The 21266-nt window shown below is 34.8% G+C and overlaps 1 protein-coding gene across 3 annotated transcripts in view; it reads right to left on the bottom strand.

Moving 5' to 3' along the window:
• Hira (histone cell cycle regulator-like protein) overlaps window positions 1-21266 on the bottom strand; it is a 429854-nt gene that overhangs the window by 69911 nt on the left and 338677 nt on the right. For all 3 annotated transcript variants that reach the window (XM_090400974.1, XM_090400975.1, XM_090400976.1), the window contains 2 exons: window positions 14559-14720; window positions 3607-3665 (listed from right to left, as the gene is read on the bottom strand). In XM_090400974.1, coding sequence (XP_090257100.1) covers window positions 3607-3665; window positions 14559-14720 — 221 coding nt within the window. The remainder of the gene's footprint in view (window positions 1-3606; window positions 3666-14558; window positions 14721-21266) is intronic.

The following is a 21266-nucleotide window of genomic DNA, read 5'->3' as shown; positions in this document are numbered from 1 at the left end:
TGTCAGTGTGAAAGCTGTAGAACAGTGCAAATGACATTAGACTCAGAACATTCCCTTTGAATATCGAAACAGTAACATAACTGTTAGACACAGAAACTAAAAAAACAGTTACGTAAAACTTAAAAAGAATTCATCAGCAATCATCAACTGCAGACTGCCACTAACATTGATATAATTTTCTGGTGTCCCAGAGTATGCCAAATATGATAGTTTAATATGACATTTCTTGATTAGCACAGTAGTATTTCTATGCTATTAACAACTTTTTTTTTTTTTTTCCAAATTGATATGAACAGCTTTTCTCTTGATACCTTGCTGCATTCCTTTTCCAGATCTAAGCTTAAACAGATCCTTGTTATATTCCCATGGTTTCTCAGTTATTTGTCTCAAAGTGAAAATATTATCCCGACAACGGATGTTTGGGATGATTATTTTCTCTGTCTCTCTTTCACAATTTTCCCTGGTCTCTTCTCAAGGGATGGCATTTTATATCTCAAGTACTGACACACACACACACACACACATTCCACTTGATTGCTCAAATATTTTTTACTGGTGTTCTGTTACTCCGTGTGTAATTTAACCTAATTCAAATAAATACGGATGCAAGACACTTCCTAAAATATGGCAAATGTTAATTCCCAGAGATCTCAATTTATAACCGATGCCTCCTATAGGCATCAATAGAGAACACCTCACCTAGATAGAACTCATATCATATCCATAGGTTTCATTTAGTATTGTGTTGCTTTTGTGTGTGTGTTACAAGTGCTAGTTTGTACTCCCCAAAGATGTCTTCATAACAGATGAAATACCGTAAAATGAATTAAAATAGTTTTTAATCCTTTCCCAGTGCTGTTTATACTCCACCAAACCTCCAACATGAGGTAACTCAACAGTCATTCAAAATTATTCCAAACACCTAGGATATCTTTATCTTTAGATTTCATGCCACCATTATCAATTTGATTCCTATTACACTACTCTTCCCTCCATTTTTAAGTTTTTTTCAATAGCTTCTAGAAAAGGGGTCTTCAATGCATGGCCTGCAGAGCTCTTTGCAGTGACCCACCAGCCATTTTGAAAAAATAACTACTTAACATTAAAACACAATTAAATAAAAAAATAATTTCAATGAGGCCCAGGGGCCACTAAGCTATACTGCAGTATTTAGAATTGTAAGATGCTTTCCAGATTCACAAGGAACGGTGTGCATTTGATACTTTACATAAAATATTATAAAAATAAATATTAAATAGACATGCTTCTTCAGCCATCTACCAGTGCCAAGCGATACTAACGTTGCAGGTAGATGGCTGAAGCAATAGTTCGTTCGAGTGCGCTGTCTAGTGTCTTCCAGATACATCTCAAAGGTTCTCGATACCTCGTTATTTTCATATAAATACAAGAGAATCTCATCCACAGTCAGTCAGTAAGTCGTGAACAGTGTGATATTCATGTATAAGCGCACACAGGTTCATTGTGTCAGCCATAGCCTATTGTGGTTTTATATTGCCAGACTTTCTTTGGATTCAGTGGATAACGGTTATTATCCACTGAATCCACTTTGGATTCAGTGGATAATAACCGTTATCCACTGAATCCATTTTGGATCATTTTTTGGGTTCACCTTTCATCACTATGGCGTCTATGAATAAAAAGTGTAAATCAAGTGATTCTTGTCAGGTTTTTAATGAAAAGTGGATCAATTTGTACTTTTTTGTGCAGATCGATGATAAGCTAGTGTGTTTAATTTGTCATGAGTCAGTGTCAGTATCAAAAGAATACAATATAAATCGACAATATGAGACAAAACATGCGTCCAATTTCGATCACCTTCAAGGGCAGCTTCGTGTGGACAAACTGAACCGTCTCCAAATTGATTTAAAATGCCAGCAGGGATGGTACATTTAAAAGGCAGAGGGAAGAGAGCAAAACGTGCATCAAAGTAAGTTATGTAAGAAAACATTGCTAAAAAATCAAAAGGGTTCTTAGACGGCAAGTTTGTAAAGAGTGTCTCATTGCTGCTGGAGAAATTCTGTGCCCAAATAATAAGTGTTTAAAAAACTGAGTTTGTCTGAAGTAACTGTAGCACGACGTGTCGAAGAACTTGCCAATGACATTGAAGGAACTTTAAAAATAAAAAAAAAACGGTTGTCAGAATTTACATCATATTCACTTGTTTTAGATGAGAGCACAGATGTGAAGGATACAGCACAACTGGCTATCTTTGTCCATGGCATTGATCAACAATTCACTGTGACAGAAGAACTGCTAGCGCTCCTACCTATGAAGGGAATGATGAAAGGCACTGATATTCTTGAAGCCGCCAAGAAAATGCTTCAGTGTTTTGACCTCAGCTTAACCAACCTCGAGGATGTGGTAACTGATGGTGCCCCTGCTAGGGAAAGAATGAAGGGTTTGTTGCGTGGCTACAGAAAGAACCGGAATTAGAAGGAAAAGATTTCATCCATTACCACAGTTTAATCCACCAGGAGAATTTGTGCGTGAAAACTATTGAATTTGAGAATGTAATGAAAGTTATTGTGACTGTCATCAACATTATTAGGGCAAGAGGATTGAATCATCGTCAATTCCAAGAGTTTTTGACCCAAGAGTGCGAAGCAGTTCACGGCAATGTGGTTAATTATAGTGATGTGCATTGGTTGAGCAGAGGGAAGGCTCTTAAAAGTGTCTTTGACTTAAGGAGCGAAATACAGCAATTCATGCAAACCAAGGGGAATCCGATTACAGAATTTAACGATCTGAAGTGGATGACAAACTTTGCCTTTGTGACCGACATCTCATTGCATATGAATGACTTAAATACACAGCTACAATGCAAAGATCAACTGGTGCACACTCTGAGCTTCTGTGGCCAAGCTCAAACTTTGGGAGGTACAACTCACAAAAAAAGACAACTCATTTTCAGCTTCTCACTGAGTCCGACTGTTCATCTCTTGATGAATACATTACAAAATTAGCCGTGTTGTGAAGTAAGTTCAAAGAGAGATTTAGTGATTTTTGTAACAGTCTTCTTTAGATTTATTTTTAATGCCAGGATCAGTACAAATGGAGCTGCTTGAACTCCAAAACAACTCTTCTTTGAGAGAAAAATTATTCAATGTGCCCATGCTTACATTTTACAAAGACTACATTTCTGAAGACGCATTCCCTAATCTTCGCCGGCATGCTTTGAAGATGTGCGCTTTGTTAGGAAGAACATACTTATGCGAGCAGTTCTCCAGAATGAAGTCCAAGAAAAGAACTCAGATTATGGACCAACATCTCGAGAATACTCTACGCATAAGTAACATTTGCAAAAGATAAAATGTTTTGAGAATAATACATTTAAGTAAATGTATTACTTTGACATGTTGATATGTCTTGATAAATGTTTTTTCTTTTCAATCTTAAACATGAGTTTAACAATGAAAAAAGTTTTATCCTCTTTTTTTTTTTCCTTACTTATAAAAGTTTATAATAATGATCTTTAAAAAGCAGGAAAAAAAAAAAAGGTAGGACGTGGTGTAGACCTTATGTACTAACCATTATTATACAATATATTTATAGCAGATAAAAATAAATGAATCACATATTGCTTACCTTGCATGACAGGAAGCAGAGATTCATTTTTAATTAGACATTTACACTTTTGCATATCCCTAGAGAAAAAAAAAAGCATATAAACTAAGTAAGAATGCTACAGAGATTTAAAAAAAAAAAAAGTCTGTATGTGGCAATGTATATTATTTATTTATTTTTGACAAAATAAATTACACCTGTTATTTTTAAATATTTTGCAATTTTTACGTTTATATCTTTTTCATATGTGATCATACATCCTAGGTAGTTAAATGAATTCACCTGTTCTAAGATCTTGTTATCTATTACTATTTTAGTTCTTGCTGGATCTTGTCCTTTAAAGGCCATAGTTTTTGATTTTTCCGTTGATATTATCATACCATAATCTTTGGATATCTCATTTAGATTTAAAATAGCTTTCTGTAAGTTATCTTCAGAATTTATAATTATTATTTGGTCGTCTGCAAAGAGGAGAGTGTTTAAGTTAACTGTAGGAGAAAGTTTAATTCCTGGATGTAAATTTTTATTCCATTTTATTATTATTTCATTTAAGTAGATATTAAAAAGAGTGGCTGAGAGGGGACATCCCTGTCGGACCCCCCCCTTGGTTTATATAATAATAATAATAATAATTATAATAGTAAATACTAATAATAATAATATAAATTCAAATAAAATAGACATTTACAATGAAATATACTTTATTTATTATTATTATTTTGATAAGGGGGTACTTGGAAATAATGAAAATTTAAGAAGGGGTACGTGGATATCTGAAGTTTGAGAAACACTGTCTTAGAGGAAAAACTTATTCTGTTATGTTTTGGTTAACATTTAATCAGTCCACCAGACTAAACATTTTGTTTTTCATAACAAATTTCTATAAATAATTAATGTTCATTAGAGTCAGTTCTTTACTAGGCCTTTTCTCAAAATATAAAACTTCTTAACTTCCATGGGATTATGCAGTGCTTCCTTATTTAGCATATATTGTTCTAGTCATCCTCACTATTTCACTGGAGTACAAATATTTTTACCTCAGTCAATTTTATTACAAGGAGCACAAATTATAAATTCTTTATAATTTGTGCACAATGTATCAAAGTAGAGCCACTCATTAAACCATTTTAACAATTTCAGATTTCACTAATTTCATCACTTGTTTCGAGAAATTAATTGATATCAAGAGTGTCCTGGAGACAGAAGACAAAACTTTCCATTTTTGTGTTTCTTTGAATGTTGAAATAGAATATCTACTTAATATCTCCTTTTATTTACTATTCACTTATTGACAGTCTCTCACTTTTCTTGTTTAAGGTTTCATCATGTTAAGATTCCCTTTTCAGGTCCTCTATTAATATATTCTGACTGTTGATTTTTCAAAAACTTCCTAAAAAATTTTTTTTTTGTATGCATTCTCAAACTTCCATTTTCTCTCTCTCTCTCTCTCTCCTTTTGTTACCCAGGTAACGAACAGACTGTCAGCTGTCAATCACCAATCAACCTCCTCAGTGAACATGCACCTGTTCAACGAGGCTGACGTAATGCATGATGACATGTCACCTTTAGTGGAAAGAGAATGTCTTTATGATGAATGACATATATCACTGTATACTTAACAATTACGAGTTACAATAAAGAACCACTGAAATTATTACAACTATCAGATATCCAGTAAGTACAATAAATCTCACCTACTTTTCATTTTAACATGTCAATATTGGGCACATCACACATACCGATTATACGTGGTTATGAAACCAAAACTAATAAAATTTCTAATGTATAGAAGCAATTGTAAAAAGATTCATAATTGTAAATTATGATTATTTTTATAAAAGTTCTTATTTCAGGAGAGAATCTGGGAAACAAAGTGTGTGTGTGTGTATGAGCAAAATGAACTAATGTTTGAGACATATGATGAATCAGATATATCTTCTTTTAGTAGTTTTCTTTCTGTAAACTGTTAAGGATGAGAATGTCTAGAAAAGGAAGGCTTTTACTGGCTTCTACTTCCAGAAAAATATTTGATTCCTGGATGGAAGGAATAAATTTTAGGGGAGGGGGGGTTAACCTGGATTCCAAGGAAGAATTTCAAACTGCAAAGATGCCATCAATAAAACAGACCATATATAATGAAGACTTGGGAAAGAGTACGTGATAAGTGTTCTATATAATAATTTTGATAGGGTAGGAGAGACAGAAGAACCTGTAACAGCTCCTTCAATTTGCCTTTATACTTTCTTATGGCAGGAAAGCAGCCTGTGTTTATAGCAAAACCACAGAATCACCTCTTATTTTTCTATTTCCAAAAGCAGTTCAACTCATTATTAAATTATATTATGATTCTTGTCTTTTTCCTTGCTATTTTTGCTTCCATCATTAATTTCCTATTGAGTTTACAGTTTTAAACTATCTTAGATTATAAGAGCTAATCTAAGTTTAAAGGCAAACAGTTGTCTTTTTTTGCAGAGTTATCTTATTATTTATCTTGCTTGAGAAGATGAAGTTCATTTTTGGAGGCTGTTTAAATGGGAAGCACATCATCAATTAAAAAATTTCAAACATAAGGTTGGGATACTGTCAATGCAAAGTCAGATTGTGCCATTGTTATGCTTTTGATTTGCTGATAAAACTTTCCTCTCTATATGAATACGCCAGAATGTATGATAATTTATCATATAAATTATCATTTAATTAATGTGTTTTTTTTTTGGCATAGCACTGTACTTGCAATGAGCTAAGGCTGGGATTTTTCAATAGTTTAAGCGAATATTCACTGTATTTTTTATTTTTATTTATTTTATCCTATTTATTATTATTATTTTTATAAAATAACTATATATTTTTATAAAATAAGTATAAAATAACTGTTAAATACAGCTATATTTTATATCTGGTTCCTCATAGTTCTGGTTACTAGCTGTATAGCCATAGCAACATACAAACCTAACGTATATTACGGTAACTTTGGTACCAATAATATTATATTTACATTTCCCCCCCCATGCAAGCCAGACATAGCTTGCATAAGTAAAACGACAGATAAGCATATAGATAAAAAAAAAAAACAGCATACAGATAAGTCAAATGCATGATATATGAAATTTTGCTCCCCTCTGTCACAACAGTGGATGGAATTATTTTTGAATTATAAATTATTATTAGCTGCAGGGAGTCAATGACTCATCAAGAGAGGTTATAAATCACCCAAACCAGCTGTTGTACCTTCCCTTAAATTCATTCACACTAGATGCACTCACTATCCATAAAGACAAAACTAAACCACTCACTGCTCTGTGAAAGAAAACCATAACACTTATCCTTTTCTTGATTGAGAACATAACTTCCATAGATGCCCCCGTGTTCTCTCTCATTTAATTAATGTAATTTAATTTCATTTAATTAATTAATCTCTCCACCTCCATATAACGAAAAATTTCATCAGACGATATCCTATGAGACCCATTCAAAAGTTTATAGACCTCTATCATATTAACCAGAGTCTGTAATTCACATACTCACAATCTGTCCTCATAATCTAAATCCCATAATCCAGATTTAATCTTTGTAACTCTTCTTTGCACCCTTTCCACAGCTTCTTTATCCCCTTGGAACTAAATCTGCACATAATAATCCAGGTGTTAACTTATCAAGGCCTTATAGAGGCAAAAATGACTTGATTACACGTCAAGGTTTGCTTCAACATCACAATTATTCTCCGAGTTGTATTTCCAACTTTTGATATATGACTTTTGAACTTCAAATTCCTATCCACTATTACGCCAAGATCCCTAGCCTCATCAGTTTCTTGTAGCAAATATAATACGCTGCTGGAAATCTCATCATGCCAAAGTGTATAACTTTACATTTACTAACATTAAACTGACAGCCATTTTTGTTTGCCCAAACTTCCAGCCTGCTGAAATCATTTTGTAAGTGCTGGATGAAAGGTTTATACACTGGTTAAACATGATAACTAAATACTTAAGGAATTGACAGCGTACACTAGAAATATAAATCAAATCAACTTTAATATATACTTTCCGATATTTCGGCAACGTCATCTTCATGGGAACTTAAGATACGTGCACACAAGTACTACATAACAACAAGTGAGAAACGAAGCGAGGAAGCTATCGTTTTCCTAAAGTCCTGATGGTGCCCCCTGGCAGGCTATATTAGGTGTTCTTGGCCTTTGGGCTGAAGTTCTTCTGATATATGTTTCCCAAATTTGGGGCAGTCTCATGCATCCAAATTTGTTGAGGTTTGGCATGTTCCTAAGGGCTGAGGCTGATTCCATGAATAGTCTTTCATATTTGAACTTGCTGCGGTGTATTACTGTGGCTTTCTTCCACCTTATTCTGTGGTGAGTATCCAGAGCATGGTCTGCAAGCCCAGAGTGGCTGTACTGGTGAAATCGGATGTAGTCCTTGTTTTCTGATATTTGCTGTCCTGCCTGTTTGGCCAAAGTAGGACAATTTACAGCTGCAAGGGATCTGGTATACACCAGGCAGGTCTAGGGGAAGTGGATGATCTCTAGTGGAGCGGATTGGATGCATAAGGCTGCCCCAAATTTGGGAAACATATATCAGAAGAACTTCAGTCCAAAGGCCAAGAACACCTAATATAGCCCACCAGGGGCACCATCAGGACTTTAGGAAAACGGTAGCTTCCTCACTTCGTTTCTCATTTGTTGTTATGTAGTACTTGCGTGCACATGTCTTTATCTTAAGTTCCCATGGATATCAGTAGCATCTCTGATTGCCCTGCCTATCTTTGCATCATTGGCAAACAATTGCACATCTCCCATTAGACCCCTTCTAATGTCATTAATGTATAGATTGAACAACAATGGCCCAAGGACTGAGTGCTGAAGTACACCACTGGTCACCTTAAATCTGGCAGATTCATATTCACTGTACACCACTTTTTAATATCTGTCTATCAATCATCTACTGATCCAAGTCAAGAGTTTACATTGCAATCCCATATTCTCCAGTTTATGCAACAGCCTTTTGTGTGTGTTATCCTATCCAATGCTTTAGCAAAATCCGACATTATTATAGTGTATCCATTCCCTTTATTTAACTCGATGGAGAAATTGCTAAACGACCTTTCTTTAGTAAACCCATGCCTGCTCCTTGCAGAGTATAGCTTGTTTGTCTACCAATTTTTGTATGCGAGTTCTTATCAACTTCTCGAAAATCTCCACTACCATACCAGATACTTATAGGTTGGTAGTTAGACACATCAGTTTTTGCACCACTCTTGTACAATGACACATTCCTCCCACTCCTGTGGTATCATTTCTGAGCTGAGACTCAAGTTATACAAACATGTGAAAGGCCTAGCAAATTCGGCTGAACATTCTTTTAGCAAATGTACTGATATTTCATCTGTTTCAATTGACAAATTCTTATCCAGGTTATGCAACAGCTCCTCAACCTTATTTTCATGCACCTCTAACTCTTCGTTTAATGTAGCAGTAGCACTGTGCACTATGTTGCATACACCTGGTTGATATATCTTAGCAAAGCACTCATAACTGAACAATTTCATAAGTTTCTGACACTACAGTAATATCTGCATTCAATAAAGTTATTCTTTCACATTCATTCTTTCTTCTGCTTGCAACATAATAAAATTCTTTTGGATTGCATTTAGCCTGCATAGTCAATTTCCTTTCATACTCCGATTTAGCGTTCCACTCATTACTTTGCTGGCCTGCGTGTTATATATTTCATAACTCCTCTCACTCCGATTCTTACGCTATTTTTTCCATATCTTCTTCTAATGGATCTCTTGCTTAATAAGGTTGCACATCCATTTCACTCCCAACCTATTTATCCTTTGAACACTAGGGATACATTCAGATAACGCTTCATTTAAGCACTTTTTTTTTTCTCAAAAATTCCAATCGATTGCTGACATTTTTCCCATTCAGTAATTAATACCATGAGATCAAAGATAGTATTCTCTAAGTTGATCATAATTTCCAGTTTTGTAGTTCAGCATGTAACTTGTTCTAACGGGAACATCAATATAATTAGATATTTCCCAAGAATGGGATGATCATTGTCACCAACTGGTGGTAAAATAATCATATTCTTAACAGAGATCCCTTCTAATGCTATGAACAAATCTAACACTCTTTGACCTTGAGTTCCTTCTTTCACATGCTGGTTGAGAAAGTTGTCTCACAACAATTCAATAAATTTCTCTTCATTCTTATGAGATTTCTCTTCATTCTTATGAGACTTCTCTTCTACCATATATTTCATCCTGTTAACCTCCACTTCACACCAGATAGTCTCAAACTCACTGCTACATGGGACATTGTTACCATCATGGTTTTTTCTTGCATTTCTACCCTAAATAGACTCAAGTCATCTGATATCATTAGTAGTATTTCCCCTCCTCTCCTATCTCTTCTGTCATTCCTAAAAATAGTATATCCATTACACTGGATCCCAGTTACAACAACACCAAACTAGGAACAAAACACATTTACTGAACTTAATGATAGTTTGTTGGTTTTCTACCAAGCATCTTCCAGGATACAAATTATAACTGTGACAAGCACACAGCACTGAACAAAATAATGGTGGAAAACAATTAAAAATGTAACTGAAACAGAACTATGCCCTTATATAGCACTCTGTATGGGCTGGATAATCATAAAGTTAATTTTGAGAAATCAGGCTATATTAGGTTTCAAAAAGACTTTGTGAGATCTTTGGCAAATTAATGCAACCATTTTACTAAAATAAAGAGCCAAAAGCCACTTCAATTATAAAAATTAAGTGAATACTTAATTTTTATAAATGCAACTATGTTGAGGTTAGGAGTGTGCTTGATAGCTCACGGAGACTCTAAAAATAGTCTCTCAGACCTATAACAACTTCTATGTAATATTGATGTCTTCTTCCATCTAATCCTATGTGAAGGATATCCAGAGTATGGTCTGCCAATCCTGACTTGTTATATAATGATCGCAGATGTACTTTTGTGTTTTTCATGTTGGATCTACTGATCCATTGCTTATGTAAATACTGTATGAATAGGTTTTCTGTAAATGGAAAAGGATAATGAGTCATGAGGAAGTTGTATCACTAGTATATCTAGAAAGGAGAGACATTTGCTGCTTTCTTTTCCTATGGTGAAGTTTATTTTAGGATGTTGGCTGTTGAGATGCACTAAAAATGTATCCATTGTGTCTGGACCATAAGGCCAAATAGCAAATGCATCATCAACATAGCACAGCCAGACAATTGGTTAAATTGTGGCTGTGTTGAGTGCTTGGTTTTCAAGATGTTCCATATAGAAGTTAGCTGGGAGAAAGAAGTCAACTGATTGTAGTCCCATCCAGCTGGGTGTATGTTGTTCCTTGCCATAAGAAATAACCTGAATACACAGTGAATATAAATAATGAGGTCAAAGGTATATTAGTGAATAGTGACATAATATCAAAACTGAGTATGATGTTAGAATCTGTCAAGATTAGATTTTTTTTATCAGTTTTAAAGTGTAGGAATTTTTTTATGATAATAGATGAGGTAATAGATGAAGGAAAGTGATTTGGATAAATGTTTGGCCAGTTTGTAGATGGGAGAGTTTGGTTTATTGGTGCAAGAACAGCAAGGTCATAATGCCCTATAGCAAAGGTTACAACAGTACACAAGGTCAAAAGTTACAGCAATATTATTTACTAATTTATGTACAAAAATTAAGTTAAGCAATGCAATAGCTACATATAAATAAAATTACAGCAAAGGTTACAGCACTACATGAGTAGTCAGAGACAAATTAGTAAATAATATGCATACACAAAAATTAAGTTTAGAAATACATTATCTACGTATAAACAAAATTACAGATAAATGTGTTTGTACAAATTAATTCTTTGTAGAAGGTTAAAAACACCATGCAATCGGTCTGAGTCTAATAACATCTGTGAGTGTATATGGCTTGGCAAGATAGGTAAAAATTTCATTCCTCTCTTGTGTAGTGCTGGCACTCAACCAGAATATGACAAATAGTAAGACATGTATTACATTTTTCACACACAGGAGAGTCATCAGCCCTCAGTAAATAAGAATGTGTACCCATGTGACCTATGCAGAGCCTAGCAAGAACAAATTCCTCTCTCCTCTTTCTGCATTGACTATAATGCCAATGCTTAATTTCTGGCTTAATGTCATATAATTTGTCATTGTTTCCTGTCATGAAGACTGCCACTGAGCAATTAGCTTTAACGTAAGCTATTGAATGGATAGTAAGCTATTGAAAAGTGCAATTTGGTCTCACTATTTCATCTGCATGGCCGATAGGGAGGTTAATCTTATAAACTGCATGTAGTCTGTATATGGTAATGTCAAACAGTATGTGGAGAAAGTATGGGCTGATCTAGAAGCCTCATTACACTCAATTCCAACGTGTCTGGGAATCCAGCACAACCAAACATCAAAATTAAGGGTTTTCATTTTGTACAACAGGTGTAACACTTCATACAGCACTGGATGTGGATTATACATAGGAGAGGAGGTATCCTGTAAAGAGCCCAATGAGTGTATAAATTACACTTTGGGTAACAGTTTTCTTTTATGTACATAAGTGCAAGCTGAATGGCATGCAATTCTGCTGTATAATTATTGTAACTGGTAGGATCTAGTTGGAGATAGTATTGTCAGAAAACACAGCAGCAGCACAGCCAACACAGGTGTCAGTTCTTGAGCCATTAGTATAGATGGGTAAGAAATTACAGTGGACTGCTCTGTGTGCATTAAACCAGTATGAGACTTCTGTAGATGACAAAGTGAGAGGTTACAGGATGGAGTGCAAAACCGAAACAAATTATTGAGTATATTATTCAAAAGGGAGAGGTCATTATTGTCAAGGATTCTTTTGATAATTTGACTTCGTCTTTTTGTGTTGACACTACCTTACAGACTATTGTGACCAGTAAAATCACCCATAAGAAGTATGGATTCAGGCAGTTGAAAGATAAGGTTATCAATTTAACTCAGCACTCAGTGGCAAATAAGTTGAACATACTATAATAAGAAATCCCATGGATTGGCAAATTGCTATTAATTTCAGAGCAGTATTAAGCTGGGTATGATGGAAAGGAGTATGATTGCACACTAGGATAGCTACTCCTCCAGTTGTCCTTGCATACAACAGTGAAATTCCTTAAGGTAGGATCCTCGTTGGGTATAAAGTGTATTTCCTGTGGACAGAAACAGCGAGGTTTGTATTTCTGCAACAAAATCTTGATAGCAATGTTTGTTATAGGCAAAACCCACCACAGTTCCATTGTAAAAATTTTTCTATTATTTTGGCTTTATAGATGTCTGGTTTTCAGGTGGTTGAGGGCTTACCTTTTGTCAGGTTTATATTTATCAATTGCTTTCAAGAAGAAGAAGCCAGTGTGCAATCTCTTCCTCTGGTAAAATATTCATTACATCTCATGCTTCAGGTCATTTAGCAAATTTAATTTACTTTTGGTGGACACTGTATTCATTTTTTTTCTGTGGGGATGCTGGTGGTTCATCTTTAAGTGAGATCTATGCCATAATTTTTTTGACGAGTGGGTTCTCATCAAATGGAACCATTTTTGGAGTTCTCACTGGAGTAAGAGCATAGGTCATGAGTGATGTGTTCAACAGAGAAGCACTCGCAATCATGAAATTCAGATATGGTGGAAAAGACATATGTGTTTGCAATGCTGTTGACATTTTTTTAGCTGCCACCTTCTCAGCACAAGAGAATCCCAAAACAGGTGTAGCGATGACTAACTTCCTTTTTGCAAACTGATGTTTTTCTGTAATAATTTTTGTATTTATTTTTCATCTTTCCATTTCTGACATGCACAAGAATAAGCTGGATGATTTCCCTGACAGGTGACACATTTGGCTTTTTTTTTTCTTTTCAGAGAGCAACATTTGTTATCATGTTCTTTACTACCACATTAGGCACAGGTGGTAGAGCCATGTAAGGTAGTTTGGGCTTATCCATATTTCTGACATTTAAAGCACCTTAGACATCCCCCCCCCCTCCTTCTAGATGTCTACGGGTCGCACTGTGCAGCAAACACGGTGGCAGGATATTGGATTCTATTGATGGTTGTCTGGAAGAAAAAATAATAAAAAAGTAAAGAAAAAGAGGAAGAATGAAAAGGACCAGTACCATCACTGGGAGGTTCTCTCCACCACAAACAGGTGCCTCATGGTGGGGAGGATTTTAAGTCTGCGAATTTTGGGGAACCCATATATCCAGAGTGGTTTGACATGGTATGACGAATTTTGGGGAACCCATATATCCAGAGTGGTTTGACATGGTATGAAGAAGTTTAAGTTTTTAAATGAGTTAAGCTTTTAAGTTTAAATGAATCTTCTTAAGGACTCAACTTATAAGATTATAGATTGGGATACTACAAAATCTCAAAAGAGAAAAAAAAAAAAGTGTATAAATTATTAAAAAAGTTACATCTTGGCTCAAAGAGATTACTAAAAAACTTTAATCATATGTCAGACTATCCTAGATAAATATTGGCTCCGAAAATTCACAAACCTAATATCCCTTCATCCAATAGCATAGACAGCCCCAACTACAAATTGGCCAAACACTTATCAAAATCACTTTCCCAGCTCACAGGCAACTCTCCCTCATCTATTAAAAATTCTCAATACTATTGATGCAATTTCTGTAATGTTCCTTTGACAGATACCCTTGAGGTCATTAAGTCTCACCTCGCATAATTTAATTATTCAGATACACACCAGATATAAGGTTATTTCTTATGGGAAAAAAAAGGGAAAATTATATTTCTCATTTATTTCCAATACAAGTATACACTTCATAAACTATACTGGAATGCGAAATTTTTAAAAGTTGCCTTACTATCTACTTTAGCACCTATTAACTTTGTAAGTTAAGGTTACATAACAAAAATGCATAATAATACTTACCAGACAAAAACACATCCCTCAGTTGTGATAACCATAACAAAATAACCATTACACAACAACCTTGCAGCTGAAGAAACCAAACCAATTGGAGGATACATTCGCCGTCCAAGAAGTGAAAAAACAGATAACGTACAGTCTTCACATACAACGCAAGAAAGGTGCCTAAAAATTGATATTTTAATGTAATTTTTCAATTTTTCATTATAAAATAACTACTTAATTGCTTGATTTTTCAATAAAAATTAACAAAGAAAAAGGCCTTCAATTTTTTTTGGTGTATAAAAGATTATTATAATAATTCAAAATACCAAATTATAATATTCTGAAAGTACATCTACAGTAAGCATTCTGTGTCAACACTTTTTTTTCCCAAACTATGATGGCTTAAAGGTTAGCACATTTCAAGTAACACATCGTTTGGAAAAAAAAGTGTTGATATAGAATGCTTACTAAAGATTCCTTATTGTAGTGGACATAGAATTTCTACTGAAGTGCAATGTATTAAGCTGGATGAAATTAAGGACAGCAAGTCAAATGAGAAATCTCCTTGAAAAAACCTTCTCTGTACTGCAGATAAAAATCGAACTTAGGTCTTTCCAAGAAATGGGCAAATGTCATGAGGGTCTACAAAATATGCTATGTACAGTGCATTATGTTAACAATTCATTTTCTGCAAACTAATCACTGCCTTTGATATTATGCAATTTATTAAATATTTTAATAAATTGCATAATATAAATATATATATTTCAGTAAGTACTCTCAGATATGTGGTTCCTTTCAGAGAGAGAGCGAATGCTAACAATTCTGATATTTTTACTGCAGCAAAAATTTCACTTCGATGGCATGTATCAGTGATTATCATATAAAAAGGTCAACAGAGATGATATCAGTATGGCCAATCAGTTTACTATTACAGTCGTACAATATTTTTATATCTATTACATTAAATAGAATCACAAGATTTTTGGATGATTCATAGCCATATGAACAAGCAGACTTCAGAGCAAGATTCTATAATAGAGTTCATATGCAGACTATTAACTGAAAAATGAAACTGAATAATGGAAAAAAGTAAATATTCACCACTTCCAGCATATTTAAGGATATGCTGTTTCTAGATTTTGAAAAACTCTTTCATTCTTTATATCAGTCAGAAATAATAAACAACTTAAAACAACAGGTCATTCCAGTAAAGTATATCAAATTATTTAAACCTATATATCAGAACTCAACAGCCAGTATAAACTTAGATCAGAGAAAGGAATTTGTCATTGAGAGAGAAGGGAGACTAGATCTAATATCACTCAAATTGTTTTATGCTACATTAATAGAAGTCTTTGGGAATTGGAATGTCTCAAGGAAAACTAGAATTAACGTCAATGGAAGAAATCTCAATGATTTATGTGTTATAGATGACATTGTTCAATTAGCAAAAAACAAAGAAGCTCTGGAAGTGCTAAATGGCCCTAACAGAGAAAGCAGATAATCCTATTGAAATTATAAAAGACTATATTTACCTTGGATTTCACATAGATGGCAACACTATCGACGAGATTTTTTTTTTCTAAGTTGGTACATCTGTCACAAGCATCCATGTGAAATTGCAAGTCATTCTATCAAGTAGTTTGTTTTATACATCTTGCTCTGAAGCAAAAGTGTTGTCTGTATCCCTTGAGATGGATAAAATTGAGTATCATGCGGTTAAAAAAATTCTTTGTAACAGAAGGATTAACATCAAAAGAAATTCATCCAAAGTTCAGAAAAGTTTATGGGCACTTCTCCCCTTTGTTTTCAGCGATTAAGAAATGGGCTGCCGAGTTTAAACATGGCCGTACCATCCTTGAAGATGATCCACGTGAGGGACGTCCAAAAAGAGTAACAACACCGGAAATCATAGATCAAGTGCATGATATGGTATTGGATGACCGGCGAATCAAAGTCCGTGAAATTGCTGAGACTATAGGCATTTCAAAAGAACGTGTAGGATATATTTTGCATGAAGAATTGCAAATGAAAAAGCTTTATACAAGATGGGTGCCATGCATGCTCACAGCAGATCAAAAATGCACTTGCACAAAAATCTCTGAACAGTTCTTGGAGCGTTTTAACAAGAATAAAACTGATTTTGTGTGTCGATTTATTACTATGAATGAGACTTGGATTCACCATCACACACACACCAGAATCCAAACAGCACTCAGAAGCCGGTTGTTCAGCGCCAAAGAAGACAAAGTCGGTTCCATCAGCAGGAAAGGTCATGGCACCTGTGTTTTGGGATACTAAAGGCATTTTGTTTATTAATTATCTTGAAAATGGTAAAACAATAACCGGGGAATATTATTCCGCTCTTTTAACCAGACTAGACGAAACAATTCGTGAGAAAATACACGGTTTTTGAAGAAGAAAAAAATCATCTTTCATCAGGACATGCACCTGCCTACAAAGGTGTTTTGGCAATGGGAAAATTAAGGGATCTGCACTATGAATTATCTGTTAGGAAGTTTGCATGTATGTTTAAAGATAAAACTATATAATATGTGCAATCTGCCAGCATTTACCTATGGAAGTGAGGCATGGGCAGGGCAGTGACTGAAAAACAGGAAGACTGGCTGCATGTTAGCCAAAGAGCCTTGGAGAGAACAATGCTCCATGTATGATTGAATTAGAAATAACAGAATTATACAGATGATCAGAGGATATTTTAAAAAGTAAATGTTAAGATCACATGGGGTGCTTAAAGGTCAAAGCTATATAACTGAGAGGAGACCTCCACATAGCCTTTAAAGGAATGCAGAGAACCGATCAGGGCTTCTGACCTAAAGTTCAATCCTCACCTTCTCGTGGTGCACCCTGTTAGGTATCTACCTGAATACTGAACGAATGAGGATGGGATTTTGGGATTTAACTGACCAAACAGTATTCTTTATTGGCTTAAAACAAAATAAAAATTGATGGTACAACATGAGAGAATTTCATACTGGCTGGGGCATCGCTAGGTTAAACAAGGCCCCCCGTTGTTTTTGCCAGGGAACCAGGGAAAACAGCGAAAAGTCAGCTACTGGAACAAATCCTAAAACCCACTCCAACTCAATATCACCAGAGTTCAAGATCGGTACTATCAATGTAAGAAGCCTGAAGGGCAAAGAAATGGAGCTAGCTGAGGAATTGGATCAGTACCAGATCAACATATAGGAGTGACTGAAACAAAACAGGCAAAAACTGGTCATATCTTTTTGAGCAATAAATGCAAAATGTTATAATCAGGCAATGACAATCAAGGAAAAGAAGGCGTAGCCATAGTATTCAACACTAAATATGAGTCTAGTCTTCTTGAATGGCATGCAGTCTCAAGTAAAGTGATGTGGGCAAATATGAGAATGGGGAACTGGACAATGAGAATTATTTGTGCCTATGGTATCACAGAAGGTTCTCCTAAGATAGAAGTGGAGGAGTTTTTTTGAGGCTTTAGAGAAAGCAACTGACACAATGAAAAAGGAAAAGTTGGGCCTTGTTGAGGATCTAAATAGCAGAGTAGGAAATGATTGTCAGACATACAAAAACATTTGGGGAAAATTTGGAGAAAAAGAGCAAAACTAATAATAATGGCAAATACCTGTTGGATTTCTGCTCAGGACATGGACTGGTTATTACTAGCACCATGTTCCAACATAAAAATGTGCTCAAATTCACATGGAGAGAAGAGGCAAGGAATAAGAAAAGTCTCATTGACTATGTTATTGTTGATAGTGATGTTTTCTCCCTGATGCAGGACACCAGAGCGTACAGAAGATTTCAAATTGGAAGTGATCACCATTTAGTGTTGAGTAGGATGAAACTGAATTTCGTACTGAAAAGAATAACATGTAAGAAAGTTTTAAAGTGAATAAAAGTTGAACAACTCTCAGATATAAACTGTAGACTAAAATACACAAACATGATTGAAGAAAAAATGAAAGATTTTGAGAACAAGAACCAAACCTTGGAGATTCAGTGGCAAGCCCTGAAGAAAACACTGATTGACACAGCCTGAGAGACATGTGGTGAAGTTGTCTGGAAGGACAGAAAAATCAGAATTCCATAGTGAACACAGGAAGTTAAAGAGGTGGTGAAAGAACTGCCTCTTTAATTTCATATCAAAAGTTCATGGCAAATAAGTCAGCTTGTGCTCTTAGAGAATACAGAGCACCTATCAAGAAGGTGGCAAGATATTCTGGAGGTTGTTGAAGAAGCTCATAAATGGAGAAAAAAAGTGTTGTAAAAGGAATCAGAGATGATAACGGTGGCATGAAAACAGGAGAAAAAAAATATCCTTGAAATATGGAGTAATTACTTCGAAAAATTGCTAAATGAAACAAGCAGTGATGACAGCACAGTGGTAAAAAAAAAATGACCAGGCATGCAGTCAGGAATACCCATACTTGAAGTAGGAAAAAGCCATCAAAAGCCTGAAATGTGAAAAAGCAACAGGAGTAGATGATTAGGATAAAACAATAAGGGATTTTTATCCCCTTAACTGATCAACCTCGCCAGAAAAAAATAGCTGTCTGGCTTTTCATCTTAGGAGTAGATGATATTCGACCAGAAATGCTCAAGTCTAGAGGTATAAAAGTCTTACAGTGGCTGCACTGCATAGTTCAGAAAGTCTGGACACAGGGACGAATTCCAGATGATTGGAGTAGAGATCTCATAGCATCCATATATAAAAGGGAAATAAAACTGAATGTGAGAATTAGAGAAGTCTTTCTCTACTGACTGTTCCTGACAAGATATATGCAGGTATACTTGAGAAACGGTTGAGAAGGATTGTTGAAGAGAAGCCTGGTGAAGAACAAGCTGGATTCATGCGAAATAGAGGCTGTCATAATCAGATTTTCACATTATGACAAATAGTTGAGAAGTCATGGGAATATAACAATAACAAAGATCTGTTATTAAAGTTTTGTAGATCTGGAAAAAGCAAATGACAAGGTGTCAAGAGAGAAGCTATTCAAAACGCTACCATTATATGTTGTCATTGGAGCATTATATCACTCAATAGTTAGTCTTTATCTGAGTTGTAAGTCAGCAGTTAGGATTGAAGGAAGTACAGGAAGGTGGTTTAATGTTAATTAAACCTGTGTTATTCATTATCTATATTGATCACATTATGAAGGAAAGTGGTATTAAACCTGATATCAAAATTGGAGATGTTATACTACTGAATGAATCTGCTACAATTTTGCAAGATTCCCTGATTCAGGTGAATAACTGTTGTAATAGATATGGTATGAAGGTTTAGCATTAAAAAGACAAAGACAATGAAAATAGGCAGAAACATTGAAAATATCAACTGCATTGTGAATGGAGAACCTATACAACAAGTAAAACATTTCAGCTACTTAGGCACGATATTTAGTGAAGATCTTAAATTAAATTGGAAATAGACAACAGAATCAACAAAGCTGGTAGGAAGTCAACTGAATAAATTTAATGGAATAAGAGAGAAATTAGCCAAAAACACTAAATTAGCTGTATACAGGACAGTATTCAAGCCAATTTTAACTTATGGATCTGAGACCTGGATCAGAAGTAAAACACTTGACCAAAGACTAGAGACTACAGATATGAGAGTCGCGAGGAAGGTTAGGGGCATGAACGGGTGGCATCATTAGCAATATCATATTGAAAATGAAGATATTAGGAAAGAACTTGCCACTGTCAGCAGAGCTAATCTCAGGTGGTATGGTCACTTAAACAGAATGTGAGAGGAAAATTAGCAAAACAAGTGTTCTCTGCCTGGTTGGCAGGAAAAAAGACCCAAAGGAAGACCAAGATATAGGTGGATTCATATGGTAAAAAGTGCCTTAGAAGATAGAAATATAAGATCTGATAATGTTGGAGGCTTGACAGGTAACAGACTAATTTGGAGGAAAATTGTAGATAGGAAGTTAGTAATGATGTAAATTTTTCATGTAGTACTATCATATCCTGTACACCCCTTGAGGGTATACATCAGGAATTTGATGATGATGATAAGATCACAAAGGTTGATGTTTAATTTTGTGGGGTTTTGGTTGAATTTTTGTACCTTTTTTTTTTTTAAATGTTTACTTTTTGTTGGTATAGTATTCTTTAATTCATAATGTTATTAAAATTATTTATAATTAATTGTATGGTTGAGTGTTGGAGAAGAGTTAAAAATCAGGGGCATGCACTGTGGAGACTCATAGGCATGCTCCTGTCCAAACAGAGCCACAACATTGTCCCTATATACCACTATATTCAGACTTCCTTTAGGCATAATCTGGATAAGGTCATACTGGATAGGTTCAATACCTATCCAGTATGACCTTAGGAAACTGCAAACCTGATATTATGTGTTCTGTTAATATATATCTTCTCCAAGACTTTTATTCTTTGTAGCTTGAGGATTTTCCATAATTCATCTATTGTGAATGATGTTTCTTTATCTGCCTCATTGAAATTTAGCAGTGGATGATGTTATCTGTTTCTCCACTTATATATAGGTCTCTATAAAAATTGCTGCATATTTCTATTACTTTTTTCTTATTGCAATGTATTGTTTCTTGCTTATTTTTCAGTGTTGGAATCTATTTTTTCATTCCGCATAACCCTCATTTGAATGTTTGAAAACATTGAATTGCTCTTAAATTATAATTTCTGATATCTTGTCTAACTTTTTACAAATTCTATATTGTCTGTGCT

Source organism: Typopeltis vanoorti, chromosome 11 (assembly GCF_054136105.1).
Source record: "Typopeltis vanoorti isolate ZY-2024b chromosome 11, IOZ_Tvanoo_1.0, whole genome shotgun sequence".
NCBI lineage: Eukaryota > Metazoa > Arthropoda > Arachnida > Uropygi > Thelyphonidae > Typopeltis > Typopeltis vanoorti.
This window is presented reverse-complemented; position numbering and strand designations above follow the sequence as displayed.